Genomic DNA, 19,457 nt, shown 5'->3' on the forward strand with positions numbered 1-19,457 from the left:
TATTAAAAGTGCAGTGAAAAGTCTACTGCCGGTCACACACACCTCTCAAGTGTCATATTCATATTTATAGCGGGGGTGGCTGGCTGCCAACTGAACAACACAGCCAATCACCAACAACATTGTCACTGTATCCTCCAGGGACGACTTGATGCACACATCTGTTAACACAAGGGAGCGAGGCACTTAACACATAGAGAAATCCACCTGGTCATTCTTTGTTGTCTTCTTTTAATAACCTCAACTGTTAATTATATTTAAAGTGTTTATGCACCAACACCCAGATTGTTATTGTGATTTGAGCCTGCTGTCCTCACACTGACTTTCACACTCAGTCATCCCCTCTCTTCTACACAAAAACAAGAGAAGCACAAGATTTATTTGTCAATCTTTTATTAGTAAACCAATTGACAGTTCCCTTTTTACACATTCTGGAAATACACTGCAAACAAGTGTTTTCAAGCATTTTTTTAATGATCAATATGAAACATAGTAGAAAAGCTAAATATGGTAACTACAATGCTGATGGAATCACTGCAGATGGCTATGGTGGTCACACAATGGGCTCAAAATAGGATTTAATCACTGATTTGTGTGAAATTTGATGGTACGTATTTACACTGAAAATATACATTATACAGATTAATCACATTCCCAGGGCCAGCCCAAGACTAATGATAGTTTTCAATGCAAAACTGTCCAACTGTTTCTATTCAGCCTGTTTTCAGTAAGGGAAAAAACATGTGTGACTTCAGCAAAGTTAAAATACTTTTTTTCTGTGATTAGAACTTTTAATCATAATGTTACTTCAGCATTAAAAGGTTGATTAAGTGAGGTGTAGTAAAGTGGTTTTGACATTATTTGGCACCATGTCCTTCATAGCACAAGAGTCGGGCAAACAGTCAAAACCTAAAATAACATCAGCGCACATTAAGGAGTCTGACACCTTCCTAAGTACGTTTCATCGAGTGATTTCACAGAGATAATAACAGGCTGCAGACAGAGTGTGAGTTACTAATAAAGGCCAATTAATACAAAGTGCAGCTCTTGAAGTACCAGAGCGATTCCCTTTTAAAGATAATAGCTGGAGCGATATTAAATACTTGCAAGAGTTAGTATCGCATCAAAGAGCAAGACAGCAGCATGGATCACTTAACCAATCTGAAGTTAAAGTTTTTGACCGAGAATGTTTTATAAGGCTTCAATTTGCTACATCACACTGCTCATATGATCTACTTTGTGCATAAAACTGCCATCAAACCAGCAGAAACTGAGGTCAGTACAAACCCATCATTATCACGCATTTCACTGAGGAAAGGCAGTGACATTTTTGCAAGAAAGCTAACTCTCACTCTGTTACTGATTGCTCGAGTTAGGTCACATTTTACAAAGCAAAAATATTGCACTCTTAAAGAAAAGAACAGGGCGGCACAACTGATCCAAAACAGGTCCGTTTAAGACGTTTAAAGGCATATAAAGTGGAGTGTACTGACAGAAGAACACACAATCCAAAATTTATAAACGTGGAAATGCGCAAGTCAAATTGAAGCCACATCTGTGTTTTTTGGCAACTATGTAAAGAGGATTTAGGGGTAAAAGCGACTCTCATGAGATACAGACGAGCACAAAATTACACAAAATTATCAAGTCCGTGGAGAGCTCATGATTCAACTTCAAGTGAAGTTTAATTAGGCCAGTATTAGAGGGAAATGACTCTACTCTAGCACAGCATAAGGATTTCAGAGTAGAAATAGCTTTCATGATTTTAAGAGGATGATAGAGCTCAGTGCACGCTGCCGCTGTAAAAATGCACCACATTTCTCTGAAAGCTGGACTTACAATAAGTGCCTGATATTTAAAGGAACGAGTCAAAAGAAGCTTGAAGGAGGGAAAACCAGAAAGCAGAGACTGGCACAAAGCACACACAGAAAGAAGGTGCATGAAAGGGTCAGCATGTCGACACACAGCTACGTTTAATTTGAAACCTTTAAGGTTATGCAAAAGGGAGATTTAAGCTCTTAAATCGAGTTTTCCTCGAAACCGTCTCAAGTTTCAAAACCTTGCTGCAAAGGTGGTGAGACAACGCTGCATGTGTGAGCCAGAGCTGATTGTGTGAGAAGAGGAAAAAACTGAAAAAAGGAAAAGTTTATGAGACAATTAAAGAATTTGGCGAGGCCTCACAAATGTTAGCCTCGCCTGTTAAATGTTTAAAGCTCAAGTGAAGGATTAAAGACGGGTGGGCTCAGCGGTGAACACATGAGAGCTTAAGTATTGTGAGACAAAAGGTAGTTTGCAGTATGCAATATGGGCAACTTCATATCCAGGATTCAGTTAACACCTTTTCAGTAATTAGAGGAGAATGTGTGGAACACGTGGAGCTGTTTTCATGAAATACTAAACTTTTAAACAGCAGCACAGTCAGCACTTTGCTCTCTAAGTGATGCTCTATTAACTGAAGATTGTGGAGTAAATCTGATTTATTACAGATGAGGTCTCATGATTAAATTTTGCTATTATCGAGGGCAAGTGAGGGTAAAAATGTCCTTAAAAAGCCGCAGACTGAAAGACAACAAGGTTGTTAATCAAAGGAACAGATTGTTTTCTGATAAATATGTGTATGTGTTTTCTGTCAGAGTTGGACGAGAATAAATAGCACTTCATTATTCGTGTGTTAGATGTGTGTAATTTCCTCAGTTTATTAGCCTATTTTTAGATAAAGACTTAAAATCTCATTTTTGTTATTCTATAGATTTGCAAATTTTTTTGCCCCTGAAGGTGTTGATAAAGTTTTCTAACCAGAAACAGACTGTTGCTCAATAAAAATGATCCATATGGCAAAAAGTAAATTGCAATTTCACAAATACTTATGGATCAGAATATTCCTTGACTGTAAAACGTAACCTCCTGAAATTTCGGGGCTCAGAATCAAGAAATAGTTTGGTGAAGTAATCCCTGAAAAATGGCCAATTTGTTTGGTTAATGCCCACACAAATTAACAGATTAGCAGATTTCTTACATTTCAACAGATTTTGCCTCATATTTTCAGTTTATATGCTAAGCTATGCTAACAGACTGAAGGCTCCAGAGCTGTATTTGCTGTAGAAATATGATAATAGTACAACTTTTCCCATGTCACCTTAACAGACGTACTTCCATGTTTCCTAAACCATTCCTTTTATGTAAAGGTGGCAGGCTCCCACATACCTTCCATTTCTGCAGTTTAACCTCATGATCACAGCATTCATTATATTAACACTTAAATCTCTCGTGCACATTCCCCCTGGCTTGACCATAAATCAGTAACATCTCTTGAAATATCCTTTAAAAGAGCAAAAAAAAAAATGAGAGGACAGAACAATGTTGATAAAAATCTTATCCTGTTTCATCAGAGTCTTATGATAAATAAGTGATTATACACATAAACTGTATAGATGAATCCTTCACTAAGCTGACAATAGGAAATAATTTAGGAAATTTCAAAATAATTTGGTGAAATGGAACAATTTTCAGTCCGTGTTTTGGTTTGAAAGACTGATTTGTACAAATTTACAAATACAAATGACCTCTGACCTCTCCAAAATCTCTGATCAGACACCAAACAGAGGTCCAAGTCCATAAAGGGAGCCGGTCTCCATTCGACAGGCTCTAGTATTTTCATATCAATGCTAGTGTCTGTAACCTTCCTGTCTGTTTTTGCTTTTGCATACAGACCATCAGTCTGGAATGCTGTGCCCACTGATGGCGAGGTGTGTGGTCGGACGGTGTGCGGTGCCTGTAATGTGGAGTAACAGGAGAAAGCTAAGATCAGGCTACAGGTGATGTGGGGACAGTCACCGGCATCATCAGCAGCAGGTCCTGCGAGACTCTGAGGCCTGACGTCCCAGTTTGAAAGCTTTTCCTGATGTTCCTGCTGACTCTGCAACCGGGATGCGCTTACCTGTGGAGACACACAGTGAATAAGAAAGTTTCTTTTTGAAAGTCTTCATTCCATCACAAACTCACTTTCCGTGGAACCATTATTTTGTTTTTAAAGCATTTTTGGACTTTTTGCCTTTGATTACTAGGCGCCGCCCTGTTGGCTATGGCTGCCTTTTGCAGCAGCTCTCAACCAGCTAATCATACATCTTATGGATTTCTCAGATCCCCTTTCCCTAACTATAGTTCCAGTCAACAAATTAAAATTGTCCAAGCCATTGCTATACAAAAAGACAGGAAGGCCATAAAACAGATTACATGTATTTATAAGTACTAGAAACAGAAATTGACAGAAGTAATGTTTATGTATTGCTGTCATTGTAGATATATACAATCTGATTACAACAATCCAAAAATGCATCGGTTTTTACTTGTATCAATGGCTCATTATTATCTCATCACAAAGGCATAATATACAGGCCCTTTGTGGTCGTTCAATATTAAAATGAGTAACATTTCATGTGAAATGTTTGTTTTGAATCTAGCATCCAAATTCTTAAAGAAATCATACTTAAAGGATGAATTCTGAACAAATCTTTAAAGGTTCCCTTATATACAAGATATGTATCCTGATTCTACCACAGTAACCCAACCTGTTAATTGAACAACTTAACCAGTCTTAGAATTTGATGATTTTTTTTCCCACTTTGAGAATATATATGTGGCCAAATAATATGTAAGTATTTTAGGTGTACAGCAACTATAAGTTGGTCAGACACATCTCTAAAGAATTGAATTTGTTGAAAAAAATCATGAAAAAAAACCTTTTTTTTCCAGTTAAAATTCAATAACTTCTTTCAATTGTAATACTTAGCTTTACATTTGATTTCAAAAGATGCACCAGACTTCAGTGAAGGTGATTTGACCCAATTTGATGATTTATTATTTGTGTTTGAGTAAGTTTTGGGATAAAGTGTGCACCCTGGCTCACACCTATGGCAATGATCATAAAATAGGTCATAGTACAGGCCCTGGATGACTTTTGGATTTTCTAAAGGTATATTCTTGGGAGTCTCTGGGTGTACTACAAATACCACACAATAAACAAAAAATTGGGCTGTGGGCAAAATTACATGTTTTGTGAAAGAGGTCATTTACAACACATCAATGAACAAAGTTTGCTAACTTCTTGTGTGAAAAGTTTCAAAGGGGCATACTCAGATGATTTAAACGTGACAGAATACTGTGCACACGGCTCTCCCTTAATTCCCAAGCTGTGTCTTGATGATATAAAACACAAGACATAAATTAAATAATTCATACAGTATTGAATTTAATTTAAGTTTATTGAAAATAGGCTGCAGTAAACAATTAACACATGTACGCAACTCCAAGTAACCCCCCCATTTTTGTCCTGTTTTTTCCAGATTTGCTCAGAACTTCCACTTCAGAATACTGTGTTTTTATGACATCATTCTCCTTTCCCATCTTAATTCATGCTTATATTGTTTTCTAGTCGGCAGTTGGGACCAAGCTGTTCAGCTTTATCTCCTTTTCATTCAGTTTATGTGTTGCTACAGAGAGCTGAATCAAGTGCACTCAAAACAAGTTATCAAAGAAAATTCATCATTTTTTAGGTGTCAATAGGTCGTTGTTGTGTGGGTTCTATGGGAATGTGTTCTATAGAACAAGTTAAAACAGAGCAGAAAAATTTGTCGTCATGAAATGTACAAAAAGTGGGAAAAGAAAAACTGTAGCATTGCACCACAGGAGAAAGTGTTTCACAACAAGTTAACTTTGGTTGCACAAAAAGCGTAAAAGGAAGAATATACACTCACCGGCCACTTTTTTTGGCACACCTGTCCAACTGTTCCTTAACCCAAATTTCTAATCAGCCAATCACATGACAGGACCTCACTGCATTGAGGCATGTAGACATGGTCAAGACGATCTGCTGTAGTTCAAATCGAGCATCAGAATGGGGAAGAAAGGTGATTTAAGTGACTTTGAACGTGGCATGGTTGTTGGTGCCAGACGGGCTGGACTGAGTATTTCAGAAACTGCTGATCTACTGGGATTTTAACCCACAACCATCTCTAGGGTTTACAGAGAATGGTCCCAAAAAGAGAAAATATCCAGTGAGCAGCAGTTCTGTGGGACAAAATGCCTTGTTGATGCCAAAGGTCAGAGGAGAATGGACAGACTGGTTGGAGCTGGTAGAAAGGCAACAGTAACTCAAATAACCACTGGTTACAACCGAGGTCTGCAGAAGAGCATCTCTGAACACACAACACGTCCAACCTTGAGGCAGATGGGCTACAGCAGCAGAAGACCACACCGGGTGACCCTCCTGTCAGCTAAGAACAGGAAACTGAGGCTCCAATCACACAGCAACACTAAAACTGGACAATAGAAGATTGGAAAAACGTTGCCTGGTCTGATGAGTCTGGATTTCTGCTCCACATTTGGATGATAGGGTCAGAATTTGGTGTCAACAACATGAAATCATGGATCCATCCTGCCTTGTATCAACGGTTCAGGCTGCTGCTGCTGGTGTAATGGTGTGGGGGATATTTTCTTGGCTCACTTTGGGCCCCTTAGTACCAACTGAGCATGGTTTAAAGTCCACAGCCTACCTGAGTATTGTTGCTGACCATGTCCATCCCTTTATGAGCACAGTGTACCCATCTTCTGATGGCTACTTCCAGCAGGATAACGCTCCATGTCATAAAGCTGGAATCATCTCAGACTGGTTTCTTCAACATGACAATGAGTTCCCTGTACTCAAATGTCCTCCACAGTCCCCAGATCTCAATCCAACATGGATGTTCAGCCAACAAATCTGCAGCAACTGCATAATACTAGCAAGGTGTGCCTAATACATTGGTCAGTGAGCGTATACGAAACAGGTAGAACAGAACTGCAGCTTTTTATCAATCATCTGATCCACACCTGTATAAAACAACTGATGAAACAGATTTCTATAGTTCTGGTCTAAACATTCTCCTCTTGCATGTAAAACACTACAGCAGATGAGATAATTATCTTAATGCGGCACAATAGTTAATTAGTCACAGCTCAATGGGAACCTGAGGATGAGCGGGCAGAGGAAAACACACTCACTTATCTCTATAAACACCTCGTTGATGTTAATGGCGTTCTTGGCGCTGGTTTCTACAAAGACGGCATGGATGGAGTCAGCGTAGTCCTTGGCATCCTTCTCTGGCACTTCCCTGTAAACATCATGTCTCAATAACTCTGCAATATGTAAACCAATTCTTCAATTTCATGCTCCATAGGATAATAATCAAACTGATTTTCAGATATTACATGAGAGATTTCCTGATTTCATGGATGGTCTAATAAATACGAGCATCTGGAGGATTTTTCAATTTGCGAAAGAAAACAACAACAATATCTTTGGCTACTCCTGGAATATCATAACAAGGTGTCTACAACACATCTACATAATCTGAAAATCAGTCATCTCTTAAATCAAAGCAAGGGGAGGTTAGGCTCTGTTTACCTTATATTTCACATCAGACTGTTTACACAGAGAACCAAACAGTAAGGGAGCCAATTATCCTCACTGCAGAGGTACGTGTAAGCCAAACATAAAATATTATTCCATTTTAAAAGGTCAGAACATTTCTGTACAAGAAGTTTTCCATCCAATCTAGTCATGTGAAATCACTCCAAGGCTATAAATAAAAACAAACCCTCACACTGAAAGCAAAAACTGTGTGTGACCTGAACAGTTTTATCTCTTATTCTGGCTCACCTGGCGTCTGAAAGGTCACATTTGTTGCCTGCGATGGCGACCACAATATTAGGAGGGCCGTGCTGTCGCAGCTCCTTCACCCAGTTTTTCAATGTCTGGAAGGATTCCTGATGATGGTACAAGTAAACATGATACGGAGATTAAGTAGACACACAGGCAGCTTTTCCAACCTGATGTAAGTCAAAATGGAGCACATCCAAACTGACAACAAAGTTCCCACAACTGAAAACACAGCAAGACAATGTAAGAATTAATAAAACTTGCATTACCCCAATTAACAAGACAAAATGCAAGAGTCTGGAAAAAACATAAATATACAATAAATGAAACAAAATAAACAAAAACACATTGTAAACTTGTACAAAAAATAAACAAAAAAGCAAAGATGTTCTCTCCTATTATGTCTAAGTTTGTTATTACACTCTTGTTTGTTGGCTTCATTGGTAAAACTAAGGTAATCAGGCAGATACCATTACTCATAGCAGGGGTGGCCAACACGCGGCTTGCGAGCCACATTTGGCTCTTTGCCTTTCAGTGTTCGATCCATTCATAAAAATATATATAAAGCTATGAGTAGCGGTGTGCAGATCAATCTAGAATATTGATATACTGATGCAAGCATTGGGTTCAGCGTTGATCAATGTTTGGGTGTACACATTGATACTTAAGTTTCAGTTTCTCTTCTCTAGTACGAAGTCAAACACACTAACAAACATAGTAAATCTTGTTTTGAAAATTGGAAATGTATTGATTTTCATTTTATGTCATTCCATTTATGTGTGAGAGGAAGAGTGTCTGTAAGACCCTGTGCGTGACGTGGCTCTCCGTAGTACCATGGTCATTTTTGTGGCTCTTGGCCTCTGACTGGTTACCAAGATACCATCTCTTTAAAAAAAATACAAAGCTAGAGTTGGAGTCGGCCAACAAGAAAGACTCAAAAAGGGAAGGAAAAAAATAGCCTGGCTCTGATTTGAGACGAGAAAAAAAGAAAAAATTGATACAAACCGATTACTAAAAATTAGAGGTGTGAGCGTTATGTTGAGAGAATGACTGAACGTCTTTGTCCGTGCTAATCAGCACCAGTGTTATTAGTTATTTAGAGGATTTATTGATATTTTATTATAGAACACTAATAACTAGAAAAGCACTCAGAGAGCACAGACCTCCGCCAAGCTAATGTGATTGTCACCAACACTTTAGTCCTACTTTAATGTTATACTCCCTTTCAGCAGACTATCTGCTACAATTTGGTGTTAGTTGCAGGTTTGTATGATAATTTGGGACCTGACAGTGTTGAAAATGATGATGACCCAGAACATATTTCATAGTCCAGATCTTAGTATCCAGAAAATTGCCAGGATCTGGATCGTACTTTTACATGTCAGAAATTATGGTGAACTTGTCTTGTATTGTTTTCCAAAGCAATCCGACCATTTATGGTGGAGTTATATACACATATGGTGAAAACAGCCCTATCTCACAATGATAACGAATCCTTTAAAAAAGTCCTGGATCCAGATGGTGATCCAGATCACCTCCAAAATGTAATCACTTATTCCTTATCCCATTTTGAACATTTCCTGAAAATTTCATCAAGATCTGTTTGTTAGTTTTTGAGTTATGTTGTATTGCAGCCATCTGCCACTAGCAGGGGCTGTAGCTCTGGCAACCACATCACTATAATGCGCTATACCTGGATGTAGACAAGCAAAGATGAAAAATCTTATCTTGTCATGATTTGTCAGTAAATTGTTCCAGAAAATTGAGATTGAGTGAGATTTAGCTGTATGTAGAAAGACTGAGGGCTGGTGGTGCTTAGTCTGCCAATGGAGGTCATGTCTCAGCTTTGTTGACCTGAAGACTCAGACGGGATCTTGAGTTCAGTCGTGTTCATGAAATTAGCTTAATTTTTTTAACTCTTGTTGCTTTGCCCGCTGATCAGTAGACCATTTGGCTATTCAGAATATGAATTCCATTACAAGCACTGGGAAATTGGACACTTTGGAAACTCCCTATAAAAAATGTGACTTGTACACAGAGACATAAAATCTCTAGACACTCCAGACAGATTAGAAAACAAGATATAAAGTGATGACTGGTTCACTTAAGAGGGTCTAACTTACTTGAACTCAGAGCCATGTGAGCTATTTCTGCCTGTTTCCAGGCTTTATGCTAAGCAGAGTAAACTTCATATTTACTAAACAGACATTTGAACAGTAAGAAAGCAAACAAGCATGTTTGTAAAGTACAGTGGAATTTCTGCAATTCTCATTCATCCAAAATTACATGAAACAAAACAATGAAACTATACAGTAATACTCAGTGGATTATGCTGCAGGAGGATTAAAGTAAATAATACCTCTTTTGTGATGTCATAAACAATGATGGCGGCTGCTGAACCTCTGTAATACATGGGAGCCAGGGCACGAAACTGTAGGAAGACAAAGAGGAGAAAGAAAACTGAGTGAGAAAAGGATGACGCTCCTGATTGTCTGCTCATAATGTGATTACAGAGTTATTTATTATCATATATTTTCACACTGCTAGGCAGCAGTGTTGAGGCTTACATGGACAGAGCTAATCCATTACATAGTCACCACCCATGCTGATTACATGACTGACTCTTATTAGACCGGCTGAGTAGTGCTGACTTTGGCAAACTCAAATTAGAGTTTAAATATAAGGAAGAACAACAACCTGGTATCGTTTCATTAAACTGAAGTTCTGAGTGGTTTTCTTTCAAATGTGAGGATGGCGATTCTTTCCACTCAGTCCTCCTCACACATGTGTTAGCGATCAACAGAAAGATGAGCAGAACGTGTCAAAAGCTGTTAGCGATTTTGTATTTATGAGGACTGTTTCATCTTAACCCAGTAGATCACAAAGCGGGATCAAAACAACATGTGAGATTCTAAAAGTAGCTGCCCGGGACGCTTAGGGTGTTTTGGGGTAAAACTCTTTCCAAAGATGACTGAATCATGGCTTCAGTACTTAGTCTGAGCACTTACTTCAAAAAAAGAAGTGAAGCGTTATTAGCAAATGAATGACAATGTTTCTAAGTCTGTGCATATCCATTCCAGGCTGAATCAATCTGTCAGTACAAATCAGTTATGACAATGATTACACCCAAGTGTATGCAGAACTTTTAGCCTAATTAAAATCTAAGTGGATGGATTGTGGGAAAAAATTCTTCTCCATGTGGTCTTACAATAAAAGGAGCCACAGAGTTCAAACCTCATATTTCTATCAGGCCATAAACAGTTTTACTTAAAATCAGAGTTTATTATGGAGCTCGACTGGTATTACCTCACTTCAAGAGCCAACCTCAAGTGGACACTTGAGGAACTGCATTTTCTGTCAGCAAATTCTAGGCCATGTCCACACATAGCTGGGTATTTGGGAAACCGCATATATTTTTATATGTTTAGGCCTGTCACCCACACGAAACCGCAGCTTTGTGTCACTAAAAACTACGTTTTCTGAAAACCCCAAGGGCTCATTCTGATTGGCTGGCACAGGTTTTACGTCTGGAAAACGCGGACAAATATGGGTTTGGCATGCCTCAAGGATGGGGTATTCGTTTTTGAAAAAAAACCTGGCTACGTGTGGACACGGAGAGGCAGCTTTTAGCTTCTATGCTGCAAATATCTGGAACAAACTACCAAAAAAGAAACAGGTCTGCTGAAACTCTCTGCTCCTTTAAATCCAGGTTAAAGACTCACCTTTTTACAGCTGCCTTATATTAGAGCATTTTAATGATTCATTTAATAACATTTTTTTGTAATCGCACAATTTCGCAACTCTGCACTGTGACTCTTATCTTAAAATCTGTTTTAAAATCAGTTTTCAACTTCTTTTTTCTTTTATTATTGTTGTTCTTTTATTATTATATTTCTTTTATTAATTATTTTATTATTTATTATTTATTGTATCTTACTATTTTTAATCTGCTTTTTAATTTCATTTTAATTGTTTTCTTAAAATATTTTTTCTCTGTAAAGCACTTCGAATTGCCTTTCTGTGCTATATAAATAAACTAGGGGCGCACAAATCACAATTTTCTAGCCATTCACCGATCAATTTGCCGATACCGATTTTTTTATTTTCTATTTTTTATAACTGACAGAATATACCTTCAACGTTCCAATCTTATTTAATAAAAAATCATTAAACAATTCCTGCGAAGCAATAAAATATTTATGTTTTGAGTTAAACAACCAAAAGTTAATTTGATGTACTGTTAAGAAAATTCAGGGGACAAAAACATTTGGCTGCACCCATAAACATCAGAGCAGCTTTTATCCTCAACTTCGACAACTGTTTTTTTTTTCAGCTGTGACTTATTTAACAACCCAATTTCATTTAAATCTACTCTTATTCTTACTTAGCAACACTACTTTTTTAACAGATCTTTTTACAGCTCTTGAAGAGTTCTTTAACTGCAAGGCCTTGCATCAAGCCAGTGGATTTCACTACTCACTTATCTGAGCGTTGACAAATACAAACCTTGAATCACTTTAAACGTGGTCCCTTTGAGATTTCTGACTGTATATAGTCAAAAAAGTTTTTTTGAAAAAAGGCACATAACATATTTAATCTGATCACAGTTGATTACAAGTATTTTCCCCTGTATGCCTGCTTACATTATATAGGCTAGTCTGAGGCATTTTAACATACTAATAAAGCCATGTGTCATGTATTAACTAATGATATTTATTCTAAAAGAAACAACCCATGACTGAAAAAGACCTTCACTTGAAATGACCCGGGCTTTCCCGCCAATTCTATTTTCCTTTTACAGAATGATGGAATAAACTATCCATCTTGGAGTGACAGCGTTACCTCAGGAAAGCACACATTCCACATAATTATAGTTGTTACTGGCCCCAAGTCCGCCAACGGGAATCCAGCTTTGGCAGAGGCAGTGTGCAGAGCGCTGTCTGTTTCATGGCTGGGTTTGCACCACCAACAGTCCTGTGTGGTCTATCTCTGCCTCAACCCAAAGAGTAATCACAGCTAGACCAGACGTCTGACCACACAGCAGCCCAGAAAACAGCCTCAGTGATGCCCTGTGAGTGCTGACTAATTACTCAAACCACAAGCTGGGTGCTTAATGAAAGACGCCCTGCTTTTCCTGCAGGACACGTGGTTCCTCTTGCTTGTTTTTATGTGAGGTATAGTCGGTGAGGACAAATCTGATGGGCTGTTGACAGCTGAGCTTAGATGTACTCATGACGCCTCATCTGGTCTTGAGATATGGATTTCAGAAAAAAAAAAGGAGCATTTTTGCCCCAGTCTCCCCTTCCAAGTGCCCTGGCTGCCTTCATGTTCCCCGGATATCACATCAACAACTTCTGATCGGCCAAGACTCAGCAGAAGTTGAAGAAACAAGCTCAAAAAGACCCCATGATACCACAACGCAAAACCAACTGAGAGGGATTTTATTCCTTCTTCCCATACGATTGAGAACCTCGAGGGCGGCTACAGGCCACACAGGAGTGAGAAAGTGGGTTTGTGGGAATAAAAAGGTGGAGAAGAACAAAAAGCAATGACAGAAAATTGATTCCCGCCAAGAAGAGGAATGAAAAGAAACAGTCCACAGGAGAAAACACAATAGACAGAGAGAAAGAGCAAAGCCTGACGTGGAGCTGCGGCGACTTGCAGATAAGACACAGTAGCAGGCAGCACACGCTGCTGAGCCGAGACGGCTTGGGTTTCATCCTCAGGTCTTATCTTAAACGAGGGCCGCATTGATGTCCCCCTCAAGGGTCTCAAAGAAGCCGAGGCCTCCAGGGAAAAATATTGGATAAAAGACAAACAGCATCTTATCTCACCTCTCTGGAAAGGACAGCAGCAGGGATAAGGCCTTACAGCAGCAGGGGAAGGAGAAGGGCATGCATAGAAAGAGGAAGAGCTCACACAGGGAGTGTGTCATGAGAGAAAGTAGTTCCCTAAGCTACAAATGTCTGGATTTGTTGACGCTGTGCTGAGAGGGACTTGAATGCAACATTTTAGCACAAATACAGAGTTGTAAACGTTTCTTATAACACCTGTGAAGGGTAACAGACCCATACTTTTTAGGAGTAAAAGTAAGGTACATAAAAACATGAATCTTATTGGTAGAAACCTATTTACTTCTGATTGTTACTTATAAACTCCTAATGTAACTTTTCCCTTAGTCATTTTTCAGTACTTTGGTCTGAATTTTTGATCATAGTTTAGAAGAGGTAAATGTGTATTTTTAACTTAAAAATATATATACATATATTTCCCTGGAAAATAGGTGTTAAAAATTAAAACTAAGTTTGAATTAAATATAAAATAAAAAAGTAAATTAAAAAATAAAATAATATAACTAAAAAATAGTTTTAAAAAGTGGAAAAAAAATTAATAATACATAAAATTTTAAATAAATGAAATAAAAAGCATGACCAGAAAATGCTCAGAATACAATAAAATTAAATAAATTTGGTAAATTAATTTCAATATGGTGAATTGAAATGTTAAAAAAAAAAAGCAAAAATGCCAAAAAATATATTATATTTGGGTAAGTAAAATGAAATAATATACTGAAACAGAGTGGAAAAAAAACTGAATTAAATAAAAACACTAGATTGAACTATGATATAATAAATCAAACAATAAGATTAAATAAATTTGGTAAATTAATTCTAATATAGTGAATTGAAATGTAAAAAATAGACCAAAAATGCCATAAAATTAATATATTTGGGTAAGTAAAATGAAATAATATAATGACACAAAGTGGAAAAAAAAGCAACATCAAATAATATACTAGATTGAACTACAATATAATAAATAAAATACAAAAAATAGAATAAAATAAAGTTAGCTAAAATAAAGTTTAATAGAAACAAAATAAGGCATAATAAATTTAAATAAAGTTAAATCAAATACAGTTGAATAAATAATGCATAAATAAGTGATAAAAATAGTATATAATTTAAAAAAGAACTAAATTAGGCCTTGAAAATTAATAGATTTAATCATAATTATTTTAAAAAATAAATGGCAGATAGTCCATGATTCTCCTTAAATCTTGATAATGAGTTTAATGAGGAGGGAGAGTGAGATTGAAGAGAGATGTAGGATGAATAAGAACATGACACATTATTAAATGTCATAACGTATGAAAACACTACATAGTGTAAGTGTGGAAAAAAGATAGACTTCTTTAAAACAAGAGCACTAAAAAGAGGAGCACAGATCACCCACTATGAAGGTAAATGTTGCCCCCTGTCAGACGTCCTGGGTAACTGCACCCTTAGGGAGTGGTATGTGTAACTTTCTCACTTCCCTTTAAAACCACAAGGGAGGAATCAGTAGATTTTCAAATCAGCCAAGTCAAACCGATTGATTACAGAGTCATAACTGTGTGCTGTTGTGGTTTGGCCGCACAGAACTAAAACACTCAGATCTACAACCCGGCAGTCTATTTGAAAACAACATCTAGGGCCAAAACCTCAGTGGATATTACTCACCCGCTCCTGTCCTGCAGTGTCCCAGATCAGGAACTTGTGCAGCTCATTCTGGTATTGCACAGTCTTGGTCATGAAAGAAGCCCTGGATAAAAGAAAAGATAACAGTACAGATATTTATTCTGTCACTTTATAAGAGTGTTGGACTGAATGTTTTACACAACATGGAAAACTTAAAAAGCTGCAGCTTAAGTTAACAACTTTCAAGCCAACATATGTCACAAGTTTGAGATCTTCATCTACATCATCTGGGCTGTTATGTTCTAAAATATGTACCAGCTTTAGTAATCAACAGAGCACCAAGTAAGTCTTTTTTCAATTACAGATCAACAAAAAATAGACTTTTGAGGCTGTAAACAATATAAAACTTCATTTTGAGTCTGAAATAAGCTGCTGATTTGGTTAAAACAAACCCCTGACAGTAACTCTGCAAATATTACATAAAAAAGTTGTGTGTGTGTTTGTGCAATTCTGAGGCTGTTTATATTTACCTCAGGCTCTGCTCAGCAGTTACCTGTTATTGATTAGAGCAACATGCTGACAAGACGTATCCGACTGTGTTGATCAATGCTGGTGTATTGATCCAGCTCTACCTCTTGTGCTTAACGTAGATCGAATGTCTTGAAGTGTATTCTATTATTAGTGCTACTATTTATCTTCAACTTTTATCCTTACTTGTGTTATCTATTGGGATGTTTTGAGTTTTTATTTTGACTTTTTCTTCTTTTTGTTGAATTTCAATCATTGTAAAACACTTATAGTTAAATTTTATACAAATGCACTGAAAATAAAGCTTGATTGGGTGAATGAAAAAACTTTCTGAAGTTGATCCACATCCACAAAATCAAAATTCAAACTGTTACAGGCGCTCAATTTTCTGGTTTTGCTGGTGTTCATAAGTGCTACATTGCGAGACATGCTAACTGCATGTCTGTGCATACTCAGCGCTCCAATCCTGGTCACTATCAGGGACATCATTTATTTGAGGTTTTTAGTGTATTGAGAAATGCTTCACCTGAAATCTGAAATAAAAAGTATCATCTTATGGTGCCATAACATGCTTGTGCTGGTCTTATACAGGGTGTATGCTAAAATCCTGAGGATGATTTCAATACCTTTTCAAGACTTTTAAAAAACCTTTCAAAAAGTTTTAAGAGTTGTTGTTGGCAACCCATCTTTAACAGTTGTAGTCTGCATTTTTACATAAGGAACAAAGCTTGAAAGAATAAATGAAACTAAAAGCAGGTTTATTGACACTCCAACAGCAAGTAACAACAGTTATTCAAGGCCAACTTGCTGAAAAAACAAGAACTTATTTCATTATTACCAAAATTTAGGACATGTGCCTGAGATTGGGTGATTTGCGTCTCATTAGCTTCTCTGTGTCCATCAGCATGTCATTGATGACATGTCAGTGGGTGCCCCAGAGGCGATCAAGATGGACTTGCATGGTTCATTGATGAAATCCTGCATGTCAATTTTGCCAAGCTCCAATAACTTACAACTTTAACTTTTACACAAAGTTAAGTTAATGTTGTATTTAATTTATCTTTTTAAAGCTAGTAGTGTTGTTAATTCATAGCTGGTGTATATACCTCTCACGAGCTTTATTATTGTATTTTATTGTAACTAGAGTCTTTATAGATATATTTTATTTTATTTTTATTTTTTTTGTATTTTTCTACTGACTCCGTCAATTACTGCTGTTAACACAACAATTTTCCAGTTCATGATCAATAAAGTTATTCTATTCAATTCTATTTGATTCTATAACTTCACTGGTCGACTCTTTAACGCCCCACTTTGGGGACAGTCGCAAGGAGGAAAACACATCTTCATGGATATTTTTGGAGTCAAAGCTTGAATACCTCTAAAATGTAATACCTCATAAAACCACAATTAAGACTTTTTAACACTTTTTAAGGGCTTTCATTTTCCCCAAATTGATTTGTCAACTTTTAATACTTTTTAAGACCCTGTTGTAGTATATCCACCTCGTATGAGGTCAGAACTCAAACATGAATAGCACTTATCAATAGGTTTATAGCAGCATTAATAGACCATTTTTAAAACTCAGGAGGACACCAACAGTTTTCAGAAACCCCTTGTTTGTGCCCACCAGGAAGTATTTGAATTATTTTATAGTCTGAAACTGAAAGACTGACACTGTATTATCATGTAGGACTACTTCATATCTAACCAGACTAGAGGTAGAAAACGTTGGGCTTTTTTAGCATGCTACACGAGCGAAACTGTTGATTGAAAATCTAGGTGCTGTCTTTATATCTTTTTTAAGCTCTGGACATGCAGACAGAAACTAACTGACAACATCATAATGCCCCACCACAAACCTAAACACAACCTTCTGAAAGAGAGAAGTAGCACGACTTGTAGCGTGGGAGACAGCAGAAACTCACCCGATCGTTGGGTTAATGTTTGGGTCAAAGCTGTCCTCCACAAATCTCCAAACAATACTCGACTTTCCAACTCCGGTGTCCTGCACAGACAAAATAAAGAGGGCTGCTTACTAAACATGGTCAGAAACTATTAATACAAGAGTAATCACAACAGTAAAAACACTCCTCTGGCTAAGTGCCCAGACGTTATTGCTTTTTCATGGCAGCGTCTTCCTTCCTGCTTCCCGTGTAGGTCTGCTACTTTGTGATAGTGAAACAGGGAAGACGTATTTCAGGTCACATTGTTTGTTTTATGTTTCTGTAGACAAGGAGAGAATGTATCGAGGATATTTTCTTTGACATAAATTGTACAGAAAACGGAGGCTTTGTTTCAGTTTTAATCAGTCCACTCCTGACATGCACAAATGCTGTAGCTGACACTATGATAAAAAGTGAGCAAAGCAAAGACCAGTGATGCTATTTTATCAAGTGAAAATAATTCAGGGCTGTAACATACATGTATTTGCTCTTTTTTGTCCTCCATCTGCCATTTTTCTTGCAAATCATTCAAATAATTTTGACAAGAATGCAGAAAATCAAAATAAATTAACTTAGAAATCCCAGCATATCTCCTGCCATCATATTTTTTTCCTGTTTAGATGTTTTTCCATGTGACAAGCATTACAAAAACCTCACAATACTCTACTCTACTCTACTCTACTCTACTCTACTTAAGAGATATATTAGAATCTGTAAAAATATGACGATGAGATGGATTACAATCTCGCAAAGTATGAGGTGGTTTCTGGAATTAAACAGGAGAGTCTACTTGACAAAGGCTGCCTATTAATAACACATACATGCATGTTCATCCGGTTTTTAATTTCTGAGTAATTAATGCAGCAAAGACCAGTGATGATTAAATAAAAGTAAGACACGTTGTCTTAGTACTCATTTTGCTACTGATTTTTTTACCCCTTAAAATTAAGAAAAATAAATCAAAAGAATTGAAGAAGTGACATTAAAGGACGTTTTAAGAGTTATTTCTGGGGGAAATAACACTTTTTAATTCTGTACTGCTGCAGAAGTGCATAAATGCTGCGTCTGTGGCTACTCAGAAGATTTTAAGGTTGAGAACTGAGAGTAACATTAAGTTAAATTAGTTAAATAACAGTAGCTTAGTGTTTTAGACATATGTAACTCCTGTAAACAGACCTATCCATCATCGTCATCAGTCTGATCATGGAGCATTTGATGCCACAGGTACAGTCAGATGTACAGTCTGGATTATATGTACATGTTTAACCAAAAATCGAAGCACACTCACCCCCAGGAGGCAAACCTTTAACTCTCTCAGTGCCATATCGATCTCCTCTCTTTCAAAACGAGTTTGTGATGACCATTGACAGTTTTCTGTCCTCTGGCTACCTCTGATGTGGAAAAATTCTTCAGGTAGTCTTGTGTCTACAGGAAAAAAAAACTTTACCACATCGTGGTCAAGAGCTGCCAAAAGCACATCTCAGACTATTTGGTTTCACTATTATCGTTACAATGTCTGTTAACCCGCCTTATTTGTCATATTGAGATATTTGTAAACAGCTAGCTAGCTAATAGTAAAGCCATCAAAACGCTCAGGCTCCATCTTGAACTACAGCGTATAGTCACGTGACTTTCCGGTGTTCTGTCGAATTGTGCTACCGTCCGGATTGTGCTACTTGCTTGTTTGCTCATGCGCGTAGCCACTATCCCGAGGGTTTGTCACCTCTGGGAGTATTAACAAGCAATTGAACTGAGATTTATTTATTTTTTTAATGTAAAACTAAAATTTTCTCCCCGTAATTATAATTGGAGATAAAGCCTGGTCTTTTT

General features: G+C 37.2%; 1 protein-coding gene across 1 annotated transcript; it reads right to left on the bottom strand.

Annotated features, from left to right (window-relative positions):
• Positions 1–416: 416 nt before the first annotated feature.
• rab22a (RAB22A, member RAS oncogene family) lies at positions 417–19,276 on the bottom strand. Its single transcript, XM_074676090.1, has 7 exons — positions 18,916–19,276; positions 17,610–17,689; positions 15,196–15,277; positions 10,053–10,124; positions 7,694–7,800; positions 7,036–7,145; positions 417–3,934 (listed from the first exon to the last, which is right to left on the bottom strand). The coding sequence occupies exons 1-7, from the start codon at positions 18,949–18,951 to the stop codon at positions 3,840–3,842; spliced, it is 582 nt and encodes a 193-aa protein (XP_074532191.1). The 5' UTR covers positions 18,952–19,276; the 3' UTR covers positions 417–3,839.
• Between the last annotated feature and the right edge of the window lie 181 nt (positions 19,277–19,457).

Source organism: Halichoeres trimaculatus, unplaced genomic scaffold (genome assembly GCF_033239565.1).
Source record: "Halichoeres trimaculatus isolate MK-OKI-2021-1 unplaced genomic scaffold, fHalTri1.1 fHalTri1_scaffold_1, whole genome shotgun sequence".
Classification (NCBI taxonomy): domain Eukaryota; kingdom Metazoa; phylum Chordata; class Actinopteri; order Labriformes; family Labridae; genus Halichoeres; species Halichoeres trimaculatus.

Excerpts from the sequence above, each read along its gene's own strand:
- rab22a (XM_074676090.1), bottom strand. The coding sequence starts at position 18,951 with ATGGCACTGAGAGAGTTAAAGGTTTGCCTCCTGGGG. Across the intron at positions 7,146-7,693 it reads TGTGACCTTTCAGACGCCAG|GGAAGTGCCAGAGAAGGATG; the intron begins GTGAGCCAGAAT and ends TGATGTTTACAG. Across the intron at positions 3,935-7,035 it reads CGAGGTGTTTATAGAGATAA|GTAAGCGCATCCCGGTTGCA; the intron begins GTGAGTGTGTTT and ends GTGTCTCCACAG.